Source organism: Phacochoerus africanus, chromosome 15 (genome assembly GCF_016906955.1).
Source record: "Phacochoerus africanus isolate WHEZ1 chromosome 15, ROS_Pafr_v1, whole genome shotgun sequence".
Classification (NCBI taxonomy): domain Eukaryota; kingdom Metazoa; phylum Chordata; class Mammalia; order Artiodactyla; family Suidae; genus Phacochoerus; species Phacochoerus africanus.
In genome coordinates, this window is record NC_062558.1 from 127,011,314 (window position 1) to 127,034,478 (window position 23,165).

General features: G+C 38.8%; 1 protein-coding gene across 1 annotated transcript in view; it reads left to right on the forward strand.

Annotated features, from left to right (window-relative positions):
* The window catches only part of PNLIPRP3 (pancreatic lipase related protein 3), a 39,322-nt gene extending 16,370 nt beyond the window's left edge, over positions 1-22,952 (forward strand). Inside the window, exons 4-13 of the mRNA XM_047760644.1 lie at positions 1,210-1,329; positions 1,984-2,115; positions 4,440-4,548; positions 9,055-9,174; positions 9,255-9,377; positions 14,269-14,387; positions 17,082-17,214; positions 19,299-19,410; positions 21,723-21,890; positions 22,157-22,952. Of these exons, the coding sequence (XP_047616600.1) occupies positions 1,210-1,329; positions 1,984-2,115; positions 4,440-4,548; positions 9,055-9,174; positions 9,255-9,377; positions 14,269-14,387; positions 17,082-17,214; positions 19,299-19,410; positions 21,723-21,890; positions 22,157-22,220 (1,200 nt within the window). The 3' untranslated portion in view covers positions 22,221-22,952. The remainder of the gene's footprint in view (positions 1-1,209; positions 1,330-1,983; positions 2,116-4,439; positions 4,549-9,054; positions 9,175-9,254; positions 9,378-14,268; positions 14,388-17,081; positions 17,215-19,298; positions 19,411-21,722; positions 21,891-22,156) is intronic.
* The last annotated feature ends 213 nt before the right edge of the window (positions 22,953-23,165 follow it).

The window sequence follows — 23,165 nt, forward strand, 5'->3', positions numbered from 1 at the left end:
CATAGGTGAACAAATGTCTTTGCACTTGGATTTAATTATTTAGCAGGGAAGTGCTTTCTAAAAAGCCCAAATACAATTGATTTTCTTACCTGTCTCACAAATCCTTCATCTATCTGGTCTATGTCCTATCAGAAGAAAGCATTATGATCAGATTACAGCTTGAAAGCCCAGTGGTTAAGTGCCTGACTTCAGAGAAAGTCCATGTGGGTTTGGATCCTGCTCCAGGACCCATTAGCTGCAGTGCTTTTGGACAAATGACTTGATTTCTCACTATGCCCCTCCCTGATTTGTAAAATTAGTCTACCTCACAGTACTGAGAGGGTTAACTGAGCTTCTCTGTAGAGAACCCATAACACAGATAGATATGATTTTATCTGTATTCTACTTATTGCCATGTAAACCAACTTAAGATTCTCATAATTGTTTGCTGTAAGCAGCTTATTAAGGTGTATGATTAATTGCATATACTGTGAAACACAGGTAGCTAGTAATAGGCTCTCCATTTCAATTTCATAAGTATCTAAATGTGTTGCTTTTCAGTTTAGGATTACCATTGTCAAACTTGCTATTTGCTTAGAGCCTTTATTTTTTCTCAGTACAATTGCTTATATTTATGACTTTTAATTTTTCTCTTAATAGTAAAATCACTTAAATTCATAGTATTCTAAAGTCTTTGAGAGTTTGGTTATAAAAACCATCCAACAAAGTATGAGAAATACAAAACAACATTTAACATAGTCACATAAAATTGTCTTTAATATGCTGTTGTATTTCATATGGTGAGTCTAACCTCTTTTTCTCGTTCATGAAGTGTGGCATTTGCCACCTTTGGAGCATGCTTTTAAGGCTTGAATGAGATAATTCTCATGAATTACGTTGATAACTGAAAAGTGTGATACGAAAGTAAGGCTTATTGAAATTACATTTGAAACTGACCCAACATTGTCTTACAAACATTGCCTTAAAACTAAATATTTTAATTTCCTTTCCTCATGATTAAATTTCTGTGTTGCATTTTGTAATGCAGTAATAATTTCTTGGTACTTTTGGAATATGTAGCAGTAACTATTTCTTCGATAACAATGTTTTAAAGAAGGCTGTTAAAATCAAATTTAGAGGAAGACTTCTGAGCAAATTTAGAATAATTCTACTAAATGTTAAATAATTTTCAGTTATTCTACCTTAATTTTTTCATTTCACCTGAAACAGGAAATCAGTGCAGTTAATTATTTAACTATCCAAGCCTCAAACTTTGGGATAGACAAGATCACCCATATCAACATACCTGGATGGAAATCAGATGGCAAATGGCAGCAAGACATGTGCAATGTATGTGAATAAACTCTTCCTTTACTCTAGTATGAAAGCTTTATGTTTAATGTGAATATACTTTGTAAGGTACTAATGTGTATTCATGGAAATTCTCCATTCAGTTATTCGCATTGTCCATGTTCCAAGGCTCAAATGAATTGCCTATTTCCCGCTTATTTTCACTTACAGTGAATTGCATGGATTATGATGGAAGATTTTTATAATTGTTCTTTGGTAAATTCTCATCTTTGACAAAGATTGAATGGTATGATAAATTTCTCATTTAATTTAAGGAAAACGTTTGTTTCCAAGTTCACTCCATGAAATTAATGTTCCTCTCTTATACTCAAGATTAATAGGCTGCTAACATAGTATAAGCAATTAATTATTTACAAGCCATATAGTGTGGTAGCGTCAGGCTGTCTGAAATCATATTATAGTTCTACTTACCAGCTCTGCGGTCATGGGAAAGTTGATTAAACTATCCGTGCCTAAGATTCCTTATCTTTAAATGAGATTAAATAAATTAATAAATATAGAAGAGTTAGGATAGAGCCTAGCATGAAGTAGATTCTCAGTACCTGCATATGTTATTTCTTGTTGTGGAATCAGTTGTTCAGGCACTTTGGTTTTCCTTAATTCTTATTTTTAACACTGTATAAATCTTTTTAGGTATTGCTAAAAGTAGAAGATGTGAACTGCATTAATTTAGACTGGATTAATGGTTCCCAGCAGTATATCCAGGCTGTGAACAATCTCCGTGTTGTTGGTGCTGAGGTGGCTTATTTTATTGATGTTCTCAAGGTAAAATTATATTTAATTGGCATTGTATCATAACACCAAGAATTTGAGGCAATTCTATGTTCTTTTTATTGGTTTACACAAGTACTGAATATGTGAAATAATAAGTATTGATGTATGGTAGCCAAAAGGGAATTTACTTGTGAGAGAAGTGCCTGTGCTTCTACAAAGTGCCACTTGGTGGCAGTGTCCCTTCACAGGCTCCTCACCAAATCCTTCGCTGTCCCCCAAGATCCAGCTTGGGTCAGTGTTTGGGACCATCTCTGTTGGTTTTCCTCCCACTGTAAACCTATCCTTAATAGCAGATAATAAACTGTTTCTGCCTTATGAGTTCTATTTGTGTAGAATGTGAAATACATTTTCCCACAGAAACTGGATTCTGTGGTCCACAGGCCAGTCCAGGCACAACTCTTTAATGTACACATTTTCTAAAAGAAGAAAATAGACATTGCTATTTATGAAAGGTATACTTTGATACATTTATAAATCTCCAAATGCTCTACTATAATAGAAAATAATTTCCTGCCATAAAATGCAATGAAGTAAAATCTAAAGATTTATGACCATTTCAGATTCTTAAGGAAAGTTCCCTCATTCCACTCAACAAATAGTTCACTCTGCACTTGCTGTCCTAGGCACTGAGGGCACGCAGTGAGCAAGACAGTGTTTCTGCTCTGACAGAGTGTGGGGATGGCACTGTGAAGAAATTCAAGGCACGTGGGTGGTCGGTCAGGGCAGGTGACCTTCTAAGCCTGAACCCAGCTAGGAAACATCCTGGAGAAGAGTCAGGGAGCCCAGTACTCATCCCTGCCATCCCCTTCTCTATCTGCCCCCCACTTCTCTATTTGCCTCTACTTCTCTATCTGTCCCCATTTCTCTGTAGGCCCCCAACTTCTCCATCTGCCCCCCACTTCTCTCTCTGACCCCCCCCCCACATCTCTATCTACTCTTCCCACTGTTTCAGGGGAGACTAGACTACAAGAAGGAACTTACAGTGGGTCTTTGTCTTACAAAGGATAAAATCAAATTCATCTCCTCTTCAGAGAAAAACCAGTCCTAAGCTTTTGTGAATATCTTCGTTGATCCTGGAGCCTAAGTTATGGGCTCTTCGTCCAAGAAATAAATAGGAGTGGTTTGTAGGGAGCCGTGAGATGTTTGATGAACAGAAGGGGAAACTGTTTGCTGACTTATATGTTGAGTGAACTCTTCACCCCCTTGGGAGCCCAAGGTGAAGAGCAGGAGAGGGTCTAGGGTGAGGAAGCCTGGAGCCGTCAGGAATGATTCAGGATCCAGGCCTGCAGAGGAGCAGCTGGGGAATGGGGAGGAGTCTCTCCCCTACCCCCTTTTCTGTCATCTTATCACAGGTTACTAGGTTACTTCCCCACCTGGATTGGCCCTGGGGCGAGCAGGTGCCTGACAGTGGGGTACCAGGTGGATGGGGAAGGAGGAGGAGAAAGCTGAAGGGGAGGAGAGTGGGAGCCAATCTCAGACCCCAGTCTGCAGAGAAAGGCTGGAAAGCAAGAGGAGATTTCAAATGGTGGCAGCAGCGGAAGACAGGGTCCCCTAATGACAGGAACCAATGGGGAAGACATTCACATGCAAAAGTACTCTTCATAATGCAGCATATGACCCTGTCATTACTGGTGAAAAATAAAAAGAACGTTTGATCAAATGACAGATTTATCCAAGATGGCAATTTCTTGTTTTTCAGTATTATCATGGAGAGAGCCCGAACCTTTGCTGAAACTGAAAATAGAAAACACTTTGCTCCTTTGTTCCCCATTAAGCTGATTGTGTGTGTGTGTGTGTGTGTGTGTGTGTGTAAACTCACACATAGTCTTTTTGTGAACATTCTTAAAATTTAATTCTTAAAAATTCTTAAAATTTTCTAAAGACCAAAGGCATCTCAGACATTTGCTAGAGTTGCCTTAAAGTGAAGGAGACAGACACAGGCGAGGTAACAGCAGGAAGATGAGCTGCCTTTGACCTGTGTTGGGGGTGTGCTGGATGGGTTAGGCCTCAGGAGGGAGGGACACGGGCTGAAGCCACTGCCATGGTCCCTGGGCTGTTCGCCTTCCTCTGAGGCCCCTTAGCACTAGGAGAAGAACTCTGACAGAAGGCATTCCTCTAGCCCTTCTGATGCCTTTCCTTCATCTGGATAAGGATGTAGGTGGATATGAGTGTCACTTTGTCATTTTAGCAGTCCCCGTCATGGGTGTGAGAGGGAGAAACATATCAGCTCCTTTTTAATTTTAAGCATGTTTCATTTAGTCTACCTGCTCTTTTAAAAATATTTGTTCTCTTTTCCTTCTTAAAAACCCTACCAGCAAAATTTTGGATATTCCCCTTCTAAAGTGCACTTGATTGGCCACAGTTTGGGAGCTCATCTGGCTGGGGAAGCTGGGTCAAGAACGCCAGGCCTTGGAAGGATAACTGGTAAGCTTGCCCTGGAGTTGGGCCTTGGGTTTGTTTACATATTTGTTTACACACAAAATCAAGTGTCTGAACATCAAAGAAAGTCACAGAAGCAAATGTAAGACAGGAGAAAATGTGACTCCATCACATTAAAACATGAAATACTTCCAAAGTGTGAGTGTGTAAATCTGCATTCAGAAGTGTTCACCACAATGTTGCCTTTGGTGCAAAGTAATGGAAGCTGGGAAGGTCCACCTGTTGGGGATGGTTGACTGAATTATGACACATTCCATACTTCGCAATTCCATGCTACGAATACGCAGAGGGAGAGAGAGCCCCAAGATGGTCCTGGAAAGACACCCATGGCACATCAGCATCACAGCTCCCCAGTGCAGCTGGCAATGCTGAACTGGTTTGCTTAAGGCCCATGCCATTCTCGTTGCTAAAATTTTGAATATTACCCCTGGATATCCTGTTAAGTCTCAAAATAAATTGCAGAGTGAATCCTATGAATTAGGGTTTTGAGGATGGTAATTCGTCCCATCCCGTCCCTGCATTCAGACTTCCAACTGCTTGAATCAGAAGGATAGAGATCAGAACATCAGCAGCATCACTGGCAAGCTGGGCTGGCCCCTCCCTGCGCTGCCTCCCCAAACAGCAGTCAATCAGCAAGTCCCAAGTTTCTTTCATCCTTTGTTCTTCTCTTTCATCTACGTTGTGCCTCTCCACGGCCTGGTGACTGTCCTAGCTCAGGTCCTCTCCATCTCCTGCCTAGATTTTTGCCATTCATGGCTGGTACCCCAGTCTTACACGAGCATTGCCAGTGTCATCTTTCTAGACACAGGCTGTGCCACTCCACTGCTTGAGACTTTCTGTTGTCTAAAGCTTCTTAATTTGTCATATAAATTTTTCATGTTTCATCATGTTTTTCCGTGATTCTGTGCCTTTGCAAATGGCATTCCCTCTCACCCTAAACGTCCACTGTTCATCCTTAAAGATGTATCTAGACTGTTTCTTCCTCAGGCAGAGTTGATGTTCTGTACTTCCCACCTTTTTGAAATATGCCTCTGTTATGTTTGAAACTACAAATATTGTATCACAAAGTCTAATTAATTATGTATGTGCCTATTATTTTCAGAAGACTCTGCACTACTTAGAAAGCTTCCCTTACTGCACTCCCGTCCCAGGCCTGGGAGTGTGTACATAGTACACACTTTCTGTTTGTCAAAATAATAAACTGCCATGCTGGGTGTACATCTTGACACGTAGTAGGTACACACTTTCTGTTCATCAGAACAATAAACTGCAGCTAGCTCAGGTGTACACACACATACACGATTTCATTTCAAATTTAAGTTTAAAATATTGTTCCTAAAAATAGTTAAGAAGTTTAAAGTATGTTACTTCTGCAAGCTCTTGGTATAACTTTCCTGCTGAAAGTTTCTTCTTTCTCTCAGCCCTCTGATCTCAACTCCAACCCCAGTCCACCACCACCATTCTTATTTAGGATAATAAAAATAGTATATTTATGCTGATGTTACTGTGTGGCAAAAATCTACCTTTGCTCTAAGTTTTTAAGCTCAGAGGAAGGAAGAAACTTGTGCAGATGGAAGCTCATGGGGCCTCCGCAGCCTTTGGGGCATTTCAGCCGTAAATTAAAGAGAAGAACATTGCCATGCATGTAATAAAAATTCACACTGGGGTACAGTAAATTCATGGAGATTTTGCTTTCCTGTATTCTTAGTTCAAAAATCAGATACTTTTTAATTCTACTTCTTCCTGCCAAGTGAATTATCCTGTTGAATAAATAGAAAACAATAAATTTTTAAAGGCTCTCTAAAGGTCCAAAGAATTTATATAATTTAATGTTGCAATCTGTATTCCAAGTGGTTAGTTTTTGAGCAATCATGTTCCTTGACTAACAAAAGAACTGAGACATCAAAAAAAGATTTTGTATTTATAACAATACCAGTTCAAAACAAAATGTGAGAGATTTTAAGACATACATTAAGTTTTTGTCTATGGTAATTATCTATAACTGGTAGGCAGTTGCCGTAAATGACTCTAGCATCAGCTGATTCAAGATTTCATTTTCCTTTTATCTATAAACAGCGTTGACTTTTTCCCTTTTTGGAAAGAGATTACTCCCTCTGTGCTGATACACAAATGCACCCAAATATATACACATCGATAAAATCGGATCCTAAATGGTGAAGCTCTCACTTATATAGTAGGGGTCACATCTCCCCATCTCAGATCAATTAACGCTTGAACCTAATAGTTCTCCCTCTGTTAACCTTCTTCCTGAAATATCCTAGAATCACAAATAGGAGATTCCCTCTTCTCTGCCTCTTGGAAAGACTAGTTGTCTTTTTTTTTTTTTTAACTTTTTTTAAATCTAGTTGCCTTGTCCTAAGGTTAACATAATCTGCTATATTTGGATGTATCTTTCATCAGCAGATTGTATCTAATTAGCAATTGTATATTAGCCAAAAAAAAAAAAACAAAAAAAAAACACAACAAAACCTCCCTAGAGTTGAAGATTAATCGTGAGACAAATGCTTTCAACGTCTTTCTTTTAAGCTTGGATATTTTGTTCAGATGCATATTGGTTTACTTCATTGACCCCCTCTGTCTAATTTTATCTTCCTACCTGTGCTCTGAGTCTCATGCCTACTTTGGGGACCTAACTGTGATTTGTCTGATTTTTCTCCCACCTCATCAAGCTCTTTTCCCCAGCTCTGTCAATTAGCACTGATGTGTGCACCTTCCTCCTGGATCACAGCCCCTTCTAGCTGATGCCCTGGCCTTCCTCACTCCTGAGATTGTTCCAAAGTGAAGTGCCACACATCCTCTGCTCTCCTCAACTCACTGCAGTCTGATTTCTTCCCCAACCCTTCTGGCAAAAACCACTCTGCCTATACCATCAGGGACTTTTCAGTGGGACTTTTTCAGGCCTTTTCCATCTTACTTGGCTCCTCTGCAGAATTTGACTCACTGACCCCTCCCGTGCTGTTGGAACACCCTCTCCTCTTGGATCCTGTGGTTTGCCATCTTTTCCGTGTCTTTGGTCTTGTCTGAAGGCTTCTCTCCAGGCTTCTTTCAGGTTCTGTTTCTTTTGCCTTCCCTTACTCATTGGTGTGCTCCAAGGTTCTGCACTAGGCCTCCTCTTCTCTCTCACCTCTTCTCACTCTATCACTTCTTTCTCTACAATTATATTTATCAGCAAAATAATATGACAGTTCACACCCCCTAACTGTGGCACTTTCATTTCTCACTCGTGCCACATTTTCCCAGGGCTCAGCCACAGCTCTGCCGCCACTTAACAGCAAAGAAACTTTGCTAAGATACACATATAACGGTAAATCTCCCCCAAATTTGCAAACTTGTAAGAGCTGCCCATCAACAACCAGGTTCCGCCCAAACCCATCATGGTTCAGATTATATCTGGCTCCTGCTTTCAATGCTGTCTTCATCTTTCTTCCTAAAACTCTACACTGCAGCCCTTGAAAACTAGTTACATTTTCTCAAATGTGGTTAACTGTCTTGCCTGATGGTCACACACATTCTTCTCTATCCTCCCCACCAGGAGGCTGCTGACCCCATCTTTACCCTGGCTGACTCTTCTAGTCCCTCAGATCTCTCATCTGCAGCAGAAGCATGTTCTAATTTCCCATGGGTCACATGTTGCTTCTCTGTGCTTGTGTAACACCTGTGCTCACCTCTGACTCAGCACTAAGCACACTGCATCACAGAGCCTTCCCCACCAAACGGAAAGCTCCTTGAGGTCAAGGCTAGGCCTTACTCTTTGTATCCAAATGCTGAACCCCATTCCTAGCACATAGTAAATTAATAAATGATTGTCAGATGTGTAAATGAGGAGTTACGTGAATGACCACAACACTTTAGAGACCTTTATTTTAGTAGGCATTTGAACAGGAGACAATGGGCTGAGAGTCTGGACACCAGGGCTCCTGGTCCACTTTGCCTCTAACATATGGTGGCCGTGTCAAATCCCTTCACTTCTCTGGGCATCAGGCTTTTGTAATACAATGAATGGAACTAAGTGAGCCTTAGCCAAGGACTATGATTCTGTTATTTTAACTGTGTTGTTTTGTGATTCATCTTAATGTTTTGAGGAGCTCTTCTCTTTTTATTTTTTTTACATATAAATGTTGCTTTCAAGACCATTTGCAATCCATAGCCCAAGTTGTATGTATGATAGTCCATGTACAAGCCCTAGAATAGCCACTTTGATTTTTCTGACTTGGTTAGATTTTTGGCGTTGTCTAGATACAGTCTGACTTGTGTGTAGGAATTTGACATCGCAATATATACAGACCTTGTGTTTATAAATATAAACAGGCCCTACAGTTTATGTATCTGTCCTTAGGCTGAGTGGTGTTTGACCTACATAAATCATACAAGAAAAAATACCTTGCCTTTACCACCTGTCTTTCCAAAATGGCAATACTATCAGTGTACTTTTGTATGTCTTGGTTTAATACACATTTTGCTTTTTCCCAGGGTTGGACCCAGCTGGGCCATATTTCCACAACACTCCAAAGGAGGTCAGGCTGGACCCTTCAGATGCCAACTTTGTCGATGTTATTCACACAAATGCAGTTCGCTTCCTCTTTGAACTTGGTAAGTTTTTAACACAAACCAAAATTATCCTGAAGAACAGTGAATTTTAGAAGTGTTTACCCCACTTTTTTCTATCTCAGGTGCTGGAACTATTAATGCTTGTGGTCACCTTGACTTTTACCCAAATGGAGGGAAGCACATGCCAGGATGTGAAGACTTAATAACACCGTTATTTACATTTGATCTCAATGTTTACAAGGAAGGTAAATACTTTCTAAAATATGAGAGCTGCTGTTATAAATTCACTTGGCTCCCTCTTGGATGGAATCCATATCCTTTTGTATATGATAAAATATAATATATATTTTAGCCTAAAACACAGTTGCATGTGTGAAGTTCCCACCAGTTGTGGGATCTGCAAGCTCAGGGTCCAGGTCTTATTTACCTTTGTATGCTCAAAGTCTAACAGCATGTCTGGTATATTGTATTCCCTCAATATAAACAAGGGGGATGTGTTCGTTCACCTAACAGATATGTATTGAGTGCTTACTATGTGACAGACATTATTCTAGGAATAGCAGATATAGAAATTCATACAAAAGAAAAGAATCCCTCTTTGGGAGCTAATATTTGCTAGGAAAACGATAATAGAATAAGTATAAGGAGACAAAACAAAGCATGGAATGGGAATATAATGTGTTGATGACAATGGGGTTGAAGTAGGGAAAGGGGATTTTTGATAGGATGGCCAGGAAGTCCTTAATGAAAAGATGACCTAAAGAGTTAGCCATGCAGATACCAGGGAAAGGCATTCCAAGCCGAGGGGTGGAGATGGCAAGGGTAAAGACTTTTGTAGCAGAATCACTCTGGATTACAAATGAAATTAATCACAAATTAAACAAATAGTATTTAACCTTTTATAGTGATATATTTATATGTATGTATCTCCAATAATAATAATATTCATAAGGCATTTCGTTATAAGACACCAAAAAGCTATTATTTAGGAGTTCCATTCCTCCCTATCTTTATATACCACCACCTTGTAAATAATGGAATGCATCATACATAATATATAGTAATGCACAGTACTATAATGTGTGATGCTATGAAAATAAATATCTGATGATTCTAAATATCCCACCACCAGATCCCTTGTGGTCAGAATATCTAAATGATGTAATTATTTGGCTTTTGTAGAGGAAAAAAACACAGATCATGACACTGGGAGTAGTTCAAATTTCCTCTTCACTAGAGATGTTATAAAGTTTTAAAATTGTTCTGAAGGAATAAATGTAATTAGAAATATATATTTTCAATGACTGCTTTTTTAAAAATTGGTGAATCTACAGATATTCAGAATGAAAATTAAAGCCAATCCAATCTAGTGCAAATAATAAAAATTCATTCAAAAAGACCCATGATAAATCTTATATCTCATTATTTGCCACATTATAATTTAAAATTATTTCTATTAGGATATACCATATACCATAAGACTATTTTATATAACTATATTGTGTTATACACTGAACACTTGAAATTTTTTGAAGAATGAGTTCAAATAAAATATACATTTAGCAAAAGCTATCATTTTGAGAAACTATAATTCCTATAACTTTATTGGATTAAAAGCACATTTATCATCACTCATGTTAAGTCTTTAGATAAGTTTTAACTTTAAAGATATTCTATTTTACATTATATTCATTTCTAAGAAACCATTCACCTTTAAAGTTCATTGTTCCCTATATTCTAATGAACCATCTTGTCTAAATCACAATTATGAATATAAATCTGTATTAAGGAAACGTGATATAAAAGAAGTCTGCCTTAAAAAATGATGCCAATTCATTTTTTTTTTTTTTTTGCTTTTTAGGGCTGCACCTGTGGCATATGGAAGTTCCCAGGTTAGAGGTTGAATCAGAGCTTCAGCTGCTGGCCACAGCCACAGCCACAGCAACAGAGGATCTGACCCACATTTGTGACCCACATTTGTGACCTACATTACAGTGCAAGGCCAGGGATTGAACCTGCATCCTCAGGGTTGCTAGTTGGGTTCATTCCTGCTGAGCCACAATGGGAACTCCTTGCCAATTCTTCTTTTCTTATATAATGATTTTTATTTTTTTCCATTATAGCTGGTTTACAGTGTTCTGTCAATTTTTTACTGTACAGCATGGTGACCCAGTTACACATACATGTATACATTGTTTTTTCTCACATTATCATGCTCCATCATAGTGATGAGATGTAGTTCTCAGTGCTACACAGGAGAATCTCATTGCTAATCCATTCCAAAGGCAATAGTCTGCATTTCTTAACTCCAAGCACCCCATCCATCCCACTCCCTCCCCCTCCCCCTTGGCAACCACAAGTCTATTCTGCAAGTCTAGGTGTTTCTTTTCTGTGGAAAGGTTCATTTGTACCATATGTTATATTCCAGATACAAGTGATATTATATGGTACTTGTCTTTCTCTTTCTGACGTACTTCACTCAGGATGAGAGTCTCTAGTTCCATCCGTGTTGCTGCAAATGGCATTGTTTTGTTCTTTTTCGTGACCGAGTAGTATTCCATTGTGTACATATACCACATCTTCCTAATCCAATCATCTGTCCATGGACATTTGGGTTGTTTCCATGTCTTAGCTATTGTGAATAGAGCTGCAATGAACATGTGGGTGCATGTGTCTTTTTTAAGGAAAGTTTTGTCCAGATATATGTCTAAGAGTGGGATTGCTGGGTCATATGGTAGTTGTATGTATAGTTTTCTAAGGTACCTCCATACTGTTCTCAAGGTACCTCCATACTGTTCTTCCATAGTGGTTGTACCAGCTTACATTCCCATCAGCAGTGCAGGAGGGTTCCCTTTTCTCCACATCCTCTGCAGCATTTGTTATTTGTGGGCTTATTAACGATGGCCATTCTGACTGGTGTGAGGTGGTATTCTGTGGTAGTTTTGACTTGCATTTCTCTAATAATCAGTGATGTTGAGCATTGTTTCATGTGCTTTGGCCATCTGTATATCTTCCTCAGAAAAATGTCTACTCAGGTCTTTTGCCCATTTTTTAATTGGGTTGTTGGCTTTTTTGCTGTTGAGTTGTATAAGTTGCTTGTATATTCTAGAGATTAAGCTCTTGTCAGTTGCATCATTTGAATCTATTTTCTCCCATTCTGTAAGTTGTCTTTTTGTTTTCTTTTTGGTTTCCTTTGCTGTGCAAAAGCTTGTCAGTTTGATTAGGTCCCATTGGTTTATTTTTGCTTTTATTTCTGTTGCTTTGGGAGACTGACCTGAGCAAACATTTGTAAGGTTGATGTCAGAGAATGTTTTGCCTATGTTCTTTTCCAGGAGTTTGATGGTGTCTTATCATATTTAAGTCTTTTCTTTATCTCTGCTAACTATGCATTTCTGAAATTATGCTGTCTCAGTTATCTATTGTGTAACAAACCATAGTGGCTTTAAAAAAAACAATGGTTTTATTGCCCATGGTTCTGAGGCTCAGGATTCAGGCAGTTCTGGCGAGATTCTGCTTTGCAGTGTGTTTATTTGGGCTAATTCATGTGATTGCATCCAGCTGGAACCTGGATTGGGCTAAGCTGGGGCAGGGGGAGGTCCAAGATGGCCTTCCACATCTGGGTTCTTGGTACTAGCTTTCCTCTCTGAGTGGTCTGTTATTCTTCAGAGCCCTCTACCCAGCCAGTTTACCTGAGTTTCTTAACTTGGAAGCTGGGTTCCAAAAGAGCAAGTGTAGATGCTGGATGGTCTCTGAAGGCCAAGGTCCTGGAACTTGCACAGTGTCAGTTCCTCCACTTTCTATTGGTCAAAGAAGTCATAAGACCAGGCTGTAACCCGGAGAGTAAACAAAAACGTAGACTCTATCTTTTGAAGGGAAGAATGATAGGAGTTCTCTTGTGGCGCAGTGGGTTAAGGATCCAGCATTGTCACTGCAACAGCTTGGGTCGCTGCTGTGGGACATGTTCAATTGCTAGCCTGGGAACTTCCACATGCCATGGACGCCACCAAAAAATAAAATATAATAATATAAACAAAAAGAATGGTAACATGATATTGCAAAGGGATGAGGACCTGGGAAGGAGTGATTCTTTAAAGGACACTCTTATAGATAAGTAAGTTATCATACACACTAAAACCAAAATCTGGTTTCGGAAAGGTCAGCCAAGTTGTGTGGGTTGTTGGAAGAATAGTCCATGCCAAACAGTAAAAATGTTGTTATGCTAAGGAAAAGAAAACATAAATGTGCTGCTATGATAACTTAAGAATGCACAAATGGAGTTCCCATCGTGGCGCAGTGGTTAACGAATCTGACTAGGAACCATGAGGTTGCGGGTTCGGTCCCTGCCCTTGCTCAGTGGGTTAAGGATCCGGCGTTGCCGTGAGCTGTGGTGTAGGTTACAGACGCGGCTCGGATCCCGCGTTGCTGTGGCTCTGGCGTAGGCCGGTGGCTACAGCTCCGATTCAACCCCTGGCCTGGGAACCTCCATATGCCGCAGGAGCGGCCCAAGAAATAGCAACAACGACAACAACAACAACAACAACAAAAAAAAGAATGCACAAATGTAATTACAACGCTTATGTATTATTGCAATAATCCTATAGTGTCAATAATGTTCTGCCTGACAATGACAAAACTAATTTGTCTGTACCATTCTTTACCCCTTCACACCTTCAGGCTCGGCTGAAGGTATTTACCAGTTAACCTTGCTGGTTGTTCTGTGATTAAATAGGAGGGAATTCAATCATTCCTGCAGAAACAGGGAGACAGAGAATTAATTGGTCTAAGGAAGAGATGCTGTGTTCACATCTCTGTGATCCTTAAAGCTCTGCGTGCTTATGTCAGAGATCTGGGAAGTGTTGGGATATTAACGTCAGAGCACAGTCACCTACCTTTGCATTTGTTTACTGACTGAGCTTGACTGTCCCTTTAGATTTACACAAAAGATGCTTTGGTACAAGAAAATGATGCATAATATTGATAAATGTGCACTATCCAAGCCTAAACACAAGGTCTGTTAACCTGGACCCAAGTCAAGAAACTGTCATTTAAAGTTACTTTTTCTAAGAAATGGTTTATACTAACAGTTATCAGTTAATCAGTTCATTGCTGTCAGTTAATTGGAAATTTTTTTCACAGAGATGTCTTCCTTCTTTGAATGCAACCATGCCCGAAGTCACCGCTTCTATACTGAAAGTATTCTCAATCCTGATGCATTTATTGCCTATCCTTGTAGATCCTACACATCTTTTAAAGCAGTAAGTAAAGTATTTTGCAATGAAACTTAATTAGCAAGTCATTTTCTGAAGCATGATCTGCCAACTGAAAATCAGAACTTTGAGATGTAGCAAAAAATACATCTGCCATTGTGGGAAATAATAGTAGATTCTCTCTGTTGCTGAGTACATATGGAACAGTAGCTGGGGTTGCTGAAGGGCCTAAATAACTAAACCAACTATTTGTATTCTGGTTTCATCAGCTCTTTTGAAGATTATATCCAATTTTGCTTTTTTGGCCATTTGTTATGCAGTAATTAGATGCCACTATGTAACAGGCATAAGTCCAGGGCAAAAATTTTGGTGTGTACATATTTTAAATGTCATCCTCAAAGATGCCCCGAGAAGGCTGAACCAATCGATAGCTACACTCAAGCATATGACTATTTACTTGGAACATGAAAATTATTTTATTAAAATTTAATTATTTATACAGAGCAGAACTGAGGCATAGATAGCTCAGAGGAATTCCATATAGATCAATACATTACAAAATACCAAATCTGATTTTGCTTGAGTCATAAAGCACGTGGTGCCAGACCTGAGCTGAACATATTTTTCATTTGGTTATCACTATGAAAAGGAGAAAGAAAATCTGTTTTGTAGTGGGAAGTGGAAAGATTTTCCTGCTTGTGCTGTAGAGACCTATCCTCTCTTTTATCAGGGTAGAAAAATGTGGGGTTTCCAACTGAAGTGTATTGTAAATAATAGCATTTTGTGAATAAGTACAGTGTTGGGACAAGAATAAGCACTTCCCTTCCAATACCAGCAAGGTGAGTGGATTCCCTCAGGCCGTCTCAGTTTCTTGAGCCAGTAGTCCTTACTCATTACATGGCTGGTAAACTGCTTTTCTCAGAAAGCTTGCTAGTCAAGTACTGGCATTTCCCCAAAACCTCCTTCTTACAGTCCCAGATGCTGCTCTGAATAGCTCAGGGGATCCTGACCTCCACTACACTGGTGGCAGGTGGAAGCAGTTCTCAGATTCACAGTATATTCAGAGGTAATGGGGTTCAGTCTGCTAAATTGGAGAACCGTAGGCTCCTAATGCTGCACAGATGCTAATTACAGCAACAAACTCGAGGACATTGAGTCAAACATCCTTGACATATTTAATTGTTCTTTTACCCAACAGTCATAAAACGAGATGAAATTTAAAAAAATAAAATAAGGAGGGGTTTTAGTGCCAGGCTGTCTGGTTCACATTCTTACTCTATCGCTTACTAGACATGCAACATTGGACAAATTGTTTACTCCTACACATTGGCTTCTTCATCTGCTAATAACTAAGGAGACTAAAAACATTGTAATCATAAGGGACTTTGTGAGGATTAATTGACTTCAATGCATGTAAAGTCCTTAGAACAGTGCCTCAAACATGGAAAGCACTCAATAAACATGAGCCTTTGTTATTTTTGTTAGTATTTTTATTCATTAAAAGTGGAATTTTTAAATGAGATGTTTTACTATAGTCCTAGCCTAAATGTCCATAGTTTGTAAATCTAAAAGTTCAAAACCTAAAATAGCAAATAACTCCAACACTGCTGCCCAGATTTTTTTGTTAATATTTTGCTAGTTTTGCTTTAGATTTTAAAACATATCCATAAAATTAAAGTGTCTTATATTCCCTCCATGTCCTTCCCTAAGGCAGACTTTGAAGCAAATTAATGTATGTATATTATATAAATAGCATCATACTGTGTCTTTCTGGATTTGCTGTTTTAAAATGAAATTTTATAAATTTAAGATCTACATTGATGTGTATAGATCTGTTGTATTTATTTTGTAGCAAACAGCCACAGTTTATTTTTTTCATTCTCCCGCTAGTGAGCATTTTGGTTTCTAGTTTTTGTTAATAACAATTCTGCAATAATCACCTCTGCATATCTCCTTCTGTACATGTGTAGATGTTTCTTTATGACATATAGTGGGAGTGAAATTGTCAAAGCATATGTGCATTTCCATCTTTATTAGACATTACCAAATGTCTGTCAGTTTATATTCCCATAAGGAACAAATAAGAATCTCCCACTCCGTGTCTTCACCAATACTTAGTACTGCTGATTGTTTTAATTTTTGCAGTTCTGCTGAGAATGAAATTGCATATTGTTTTAATTAGCACATTCCTGATGACTAGTAAGATTGAGCATCTTTTTTTTTTTTTCTTCTGCTTTTTAGTGCCGCATTCTCTGCATATGGAAGTTCCCAGGCTAGGGGTCAGCTGCCAGCCTGTGTCACAACCAAAGCAATGCCGGATCCAAGTCGCATCTGTGACCTACACCAGAGCTTGCGGCAACACTGGATCCTTTAACCCACTGAGCAAGGCTAGGGATCGAACCTGCATCTTCATGCATAATAGTTGGGCTCGTTACCTCTGAGCCACAACAGGAACTTCTGAGCATCTTTTTACATAGTTATTGATTATTTGAGTTTCCTCTTCTGTGGATTATCTATTCCTATTTACTCATTTTTCTGAACAGATCCTTTTTCTTTTCCCTTTTTATTATGTTTTGTTCTTGAAAACAGGCAGGGTGGTCTGTTAGGCAACTTAGTCACTTTTAAATGCATACACTTTATTTAGATTGCAGAGATTTATTAGAGTTTAATAATACATCCTGAGTTTACTGAAGGTCAAAAATTCTAATTACATTCTAATTGCCTCTTATTTTCTGTCACCAGGGAAATTGCTTCCATTGTCCCAAGGAAGGTTGCCCAACGATGGGTCATTTTGCTGATAGATTTCACCTCAAAAATCGGGAGCCTAATAGATCATATTATTTTTTAAACACAGGGACCTTTTCCCCATTTGCCCGTAAGTATTGCAGCTAAATCTTATTGTACTGCTTTAAGGTACTTATCTTTAAAAATTCAACAGTTTTTACTGAGTGTCTACTAAAGAACCGGGCATTGGGCCAGACTCTGATGATGCAGTGGAGAACAATATAGTGAGTTTAGGCCAGAGGGAAAGCAAAAAAAAAAAAAAAAAATTCATTTTCAATCCTGAGTAATAAACTTTCCATTGGGAGAAGTTCAGAGGAATTTTCAGAACCAGGTCAGGGGAGCCTTCTGAGGGAAGGTGATTTCTAAGCTGACTCATGAAAGATGAGTCAGAGGAGAAGGAAATGGAGGATTCTAGGCAGAGGGAACTGCACATGAAAATTCCTGGAGATAAGAGAGCTGGAACTGAAAGAAGCTCCCCCTGCTGGGATTGTAGAGATATGAGGACAATAATATGAGACCAGATGGGAGAGGTAAATTGGGTCAAATGATGAAATTGTGCTCCACGTGGGAAGTTTGGGTTTTATCTTTGGGCTAATAAAGAGGCACTGAAAGGTTTTATGATTATCAGATGGTTTTTTCAGAAAAATCAGTCATGGATTAGAGGGGAGGCAGAATTGCTGCTTCACCACTCTTACTGTGGTAACCATTTTGCAATATGTGTATATCGAATCATCGCATTATATACTTTAAATTTACACAACATTATTATGTGTAAACTATATCTCAATAAAGCTGGAGGGGAAAAAAACAGTTGTGGCAACAATCCAGATAAGGTAGAGTGAAGTGAGGTGATTACAGAGATAGGAGGTCGAAGCATAAAGGAACTGGATTTGAAGGATGCAGAAAGTACAGACGTCAAGGATGATTCTGGCTGGGTGGACGACGCGCCATCTGATGAACTTAGTAAAAGAGGTAGGTTTGGCAGAGAGGTAGAGAGGCTGGTTTGGAGTAAGTTAATGGGCTCAGAGTCTAACGCATTAGTCCTTAGATGCTATTAGGACTTGGGAGTGTGAGGTTAGAGATAAAGGTCTCAGCCTGTGGGGATCACTGTGGTCTAGAGTTACCGACCTGGGTGTGTAAACTATGAAAGGGGATGATGTAATTACCCAAGAAGAATGTGTCAAATGAGAAGAAAGAGAGCAGAGAAACAGGCCCCTGCGAATAAGACTGAAGAATAGGCAGAGAGAGAGAGAAGGTAGAAGGTAAAGCTGTGTGGGAGGCAAGAAAAGAAAGATGATGAGGGAGGATGCCTTTAACTATGCTCAAAGGTCCAAAGAGGCTCGTGGGATGAGGCGCCAGTTCCATCCTCGGTGACCTTGGGATTTCAGTAGAGAAGGGACAGTGGGAGTCACGTTGCGATGGAATGGGCTGAGCAGCGAAAGGGAGCTCTTTGGCGGTGATTAACTCATCAACTGAAAATTCTAATAGCTTTTTCTTCCCTTTCAGATGCTTTTCAGACAATTTTATGAAGAAGTGCCTCTTTTCTGTGTTATTATGCATACAACAATTTCAGAATTCAGAGTGAAAGATCTGTTTAGCTCTAGGTTTTTTTAAAGTTACACTTGACCGTTTGCAGGGATTTATCCCTGGCGGGCTTTGTGCTGACCCAGACCGTACTGACTGGGCATTCCTAGCACATATTCCCTGCCGCAGAAGGAGGGACAATTCACTTTGCCCCTAAGTCATTTTAAAAGCACAGACTTTCATGCTCAGTAGGTTTTCTAGATTTTTTTTTTTCTGGATTCGTTGTCAAACTATGACAAATTAAAACCTGGCTATGGAAAGCATACATGCCACAGAATACAAATTTAATGGATGAAAGAAGACACCTTTTAAAGTCATAAAAAATCTGCAAAATTAAAGAATTTGATTTAAAAAATGTAATTTAACAGTTTGTATTAGCAAAATCAAAATGTGAACATTTGTGTGTTTTTTAAGATGTCGTTTCTCCCCACATTCACTGAAGGTATATAAAGTTGTACTTTTTCATGAACATGAATAGCACTGTTCCACTTTAACTTTGAAAGTTGTATTTATGTTAAAGTAGCCAGGATGTCATGCTTTTTACATGTTTGTAACCCTCCTTCCTCTCTTTCTTTTTTTCTTTACTTCCAGGTTGGAGGCACAAATTATCCGTCAAACTTGATGGAAACAATGTCACTCAAGGAAGCATATTTCTCCGTGTAGGTGGAACAACTGGGGAAACAGGGGAGTTTGGGATTATCAGGTAGGCAACGACAAGGACCTGAGAGATAACAGTGCTGGCACTGAGTTTGTCTGGCTCAGTAAGGCTCAGTCTTTTCTTTTCCTTCAATAGCACCAGGCATCATGTTATAGTTATCTTTTCTTTTTACTTTATGTTTTCCAAATATAAAATGGAATTCATAATATCTATTTTCTCCACAGTTCCAGCTACAGACAGAAAATGTTAGGAAATGATAGCATGAAAATACGGTCCCTAGATAATCAAGTGGAAAAAATTGACAGGAAACAAGATATATTTTTAATCCAATCTATTAATGTTATATAAATGTGGGCATATAACTTTATTTGTATAGATTCCTTATGAAATAAGCCATTTTGTATAAATTGCCAGATTTCTAATAAGCCCTCTAGGTAGTACCCACAGATACAGGATGAATGATGGGACAACCAAAGGTAGGAATAATTCAGTAGAGACATTCACTGCACATGTTGAGCTAAAGTCTCCTTTTATCTTGAGTCTTCCTTAATCTTTTCTTTGATCAGCCTTAGCATTTTTGTACATCTTTCACTTTCACTGCTTAATTCTGCAATTCATTTCAGAATCAACATTATACATACTAATTAGATGTTATCATTTTGCAAACTGATGAACAGATTAGATATTTTTGCCTCGGTGATTTATGTCCTCTTCAAATACTGGTCAGAGGTCAGAAAGCAGAGATTTTGTGGTTGTCAGTTGAGGGATGTATTGTATTAATCACTCTGGCAGCATATGTGCTCATCATCTTGGCTTGGTGCAGCTGCAGGTAAAGGTGAGTCCAGTCAGTGGTTGTCTGGATCCTGATTCACGCACAGATTTCACCCCACCTTTCTAGCTGTGCCTCCTGCCATTTGGCTTTGCTCATCTTCAGCTCAGCCATGTTACCCTGATTACACCACTCAGCATTAAACACATCCCACCCTTTCCTCCCTTCCTGACTTTACCTATGCTCTTCCATGTTCTAAATACCCTTCCCTGTCTTAGCATGTTTCATATCTATTGCTCTTTTTGTCGCCATTAAGATATTCCTCTGAGAATAGTTCAACACAATCTTGTGGCTATGGCTCTGAGGCCCACAGTACACCACCTAAGGCTGTGGGGTATGTGTCCTGCACAATGATAGCTGACCTAGGGCAGGTGGGGAGAAATGTGCAGTTCCTGCCCCTTCTAAGATTTGTGAGAATGTTTTGACATTTCTCTACCTCTTTTGCTAATGACTAAAGAAGCTATTTGTAATGCCCTTGCATAGCTATCCAGTCCTTCTTTTAAAGAATAATTAAGCATTTTAAGTCCACAATAGATGTCTCATCTTGAAACGAAGTCGGCTAAATGAATTTGTTTGCCAGTCTATTCCTACTTGTCAATCAAGCTCTAAGAGTCTGGCGTCACCATAGATTGTATTTTAGTTATTGGGGCTTCCAGTGACACTGTTATGAAGGGCTGCATTGTGTGCACTGAGGGAAGACAGTTCATGGAGCAACAGGGAGTTTACCTGAATAACCTGGAAGAAAAGTTGTCTTCTAGTAATTAAATCAATTAATTCTCCATGTAACGAATAAGAGAGACCCCAGGAATAGCAACATTCTTTCATTCATTCAACAAGCATTTAAATACCTCTTGTATACCAGGAATTGTTCTAATGGGCAGTACAATAGTAGAGGTCCTACTCTCGTGGAGCCTATCTTTCTGTTAGAGGAGGCAGACAGTATATTAACAAAAGAATGAGGAAATAGCAGGAATAAAGAAATCTCATCTGGGCTTTTTGGCTTACATAAAATATGCCTCAAGACAATCTACACTCTCTGCTCTATTTCCACACTTACCAAAACATCTTTTGATCGCCAGTTTGGTGACCCAGTTCTTTTTATACAGGTAAAGAAGGTACCAGGGAAAGAGTAGGAAAGCATTTTGGTTAATGAGAAGGAAGCATTTCACCATTGTGAACTGATAAATAGGCTTCTGGGTTTTATATCTGTTTTGTGTGAATTTAGTCAATCATTGACACTTTGATCATTTCCCTGTATCAATAAAATCTAGTTTCTGATACCACAAAGCCAAGACTAGATCTTTCATTATGGAGAACTCATTGCCTGAAAATCAGCTAGTCACGCTTCCCATTTACCTCACCATTCTTTCAAGCTTCAGAATCATGCTAGTGAGACGCTAACCAATGTGAGTGGAGAGACTAAATCTCCTATAAGCAAATGTCAGGAACACACTCACGGATATTGTCTTTCATTTCAACATTGTGAATACCTAGTGCAAGCTTATGCGTCTTATTTTTCTATTTACAGTGGAACACTTAAGCCAGGCATGACTTACACAAATTTAATTGATGCAGACATTAACGTTGGAAACATTACAAGTATTGAGTTCATTTGGAAGGAACATTCATTTGGACATTCTCAGAATAAGTTGGGAGCAGAAATGGTGGTAGATATATCTGGGAAATATGGATATGAGTAAGTCTTACTTTTTCCTTTGCCTTTTCAAACATAGTTTAAACTTTATAAATGACATTTAAAACTCATGTATAATTTGAAACTTGTGAATGGTATAAAAATTTATATGCTTTGAAATTTTGAAATGGAAAATTAAGAAACCAAGACTGTATGTGTAAGTGTTGATACAATGATAAGTACTCATTAATTAGAAGGTTTACCTATGTCTTTGGCCCCACTCACCCTGGAATCATATTCATATCTTTTTTTTCCCTTTAAATTTTCAGATCTACCTTCTGTAGCCAGAATGTTATAGGACCTAATATTGCCCAGGTCCTGAAACCATGCTAATCCCAGATTTAATTTTGATGGATTTACTTAATGAGAGCAGTGGAAAAATTCATCTTTTCCAGCTGGTATCCAGACCAAACTTGGCCCTTGTAAATGAGATAGAAAGGTACAGTTGCCTTTGTACTCTGTGCAATGTTTTTCTTATTGACAAACTTTTGTATGTGCCTTAAAAACACACTGAACCCTGTGATGGAGTACCGTGCTATGATCTACAGGATTCTGGGTATCAGCGATGAAACAGAGCTGCGTTAGAATGTCCCTGAATAAGAGGAGGAGGTGGAAGTATGGTGGTGTAAACTCATCAGTGAAAACGAGCCTTTATCCGGTTGCGTGTTTGAAGTACATTTAGAGTATTTCCAGGTGGAATAATCATTTTCTAAAATGATTTGAAGAATATTCCATCTTGCTAAGACAAATTGCATCTATCATTCATGATATATAGTAGATGATAACCCTGTGGATTGATACATCTATCGCTTAATAATGAAAACTAATGAGAGCACATTAGTATTTCCAAAGTGTTCCTTGGTCTTCAGGGTATGTGTGAGGTGGGACAGATTTTAGAGCTTATCTATGATGTGTGTATCAGTTAGTAATGGGCCCTCAGGATCAAGAGCCCACTCCTCTAAAAGCTCCCCAACCCCATAGAACCACTTATCTCCCTGGACCATGAATTTCCCATGGCAAGTTTGTATGTGGCCTAAAGGCAGCATTTTGTTTATAAAGTACTGTGCCAACCTTTGTTTTTATAAAACAATATTATAATATTTAAATATATTGGTTGTGCTTTTTCTTTTATTCTGCTTTGATTTCTTCTAATTCATTTGTCCTCATCCAATGACGATAAAAGACAAATGTTTTCATTTGTTCTGTTTTCTAACAATGGGCTCAGTGTTTGACCCATAGCACTGTGCTATAAATATTGTTGAAAAGAAATGATAGCAG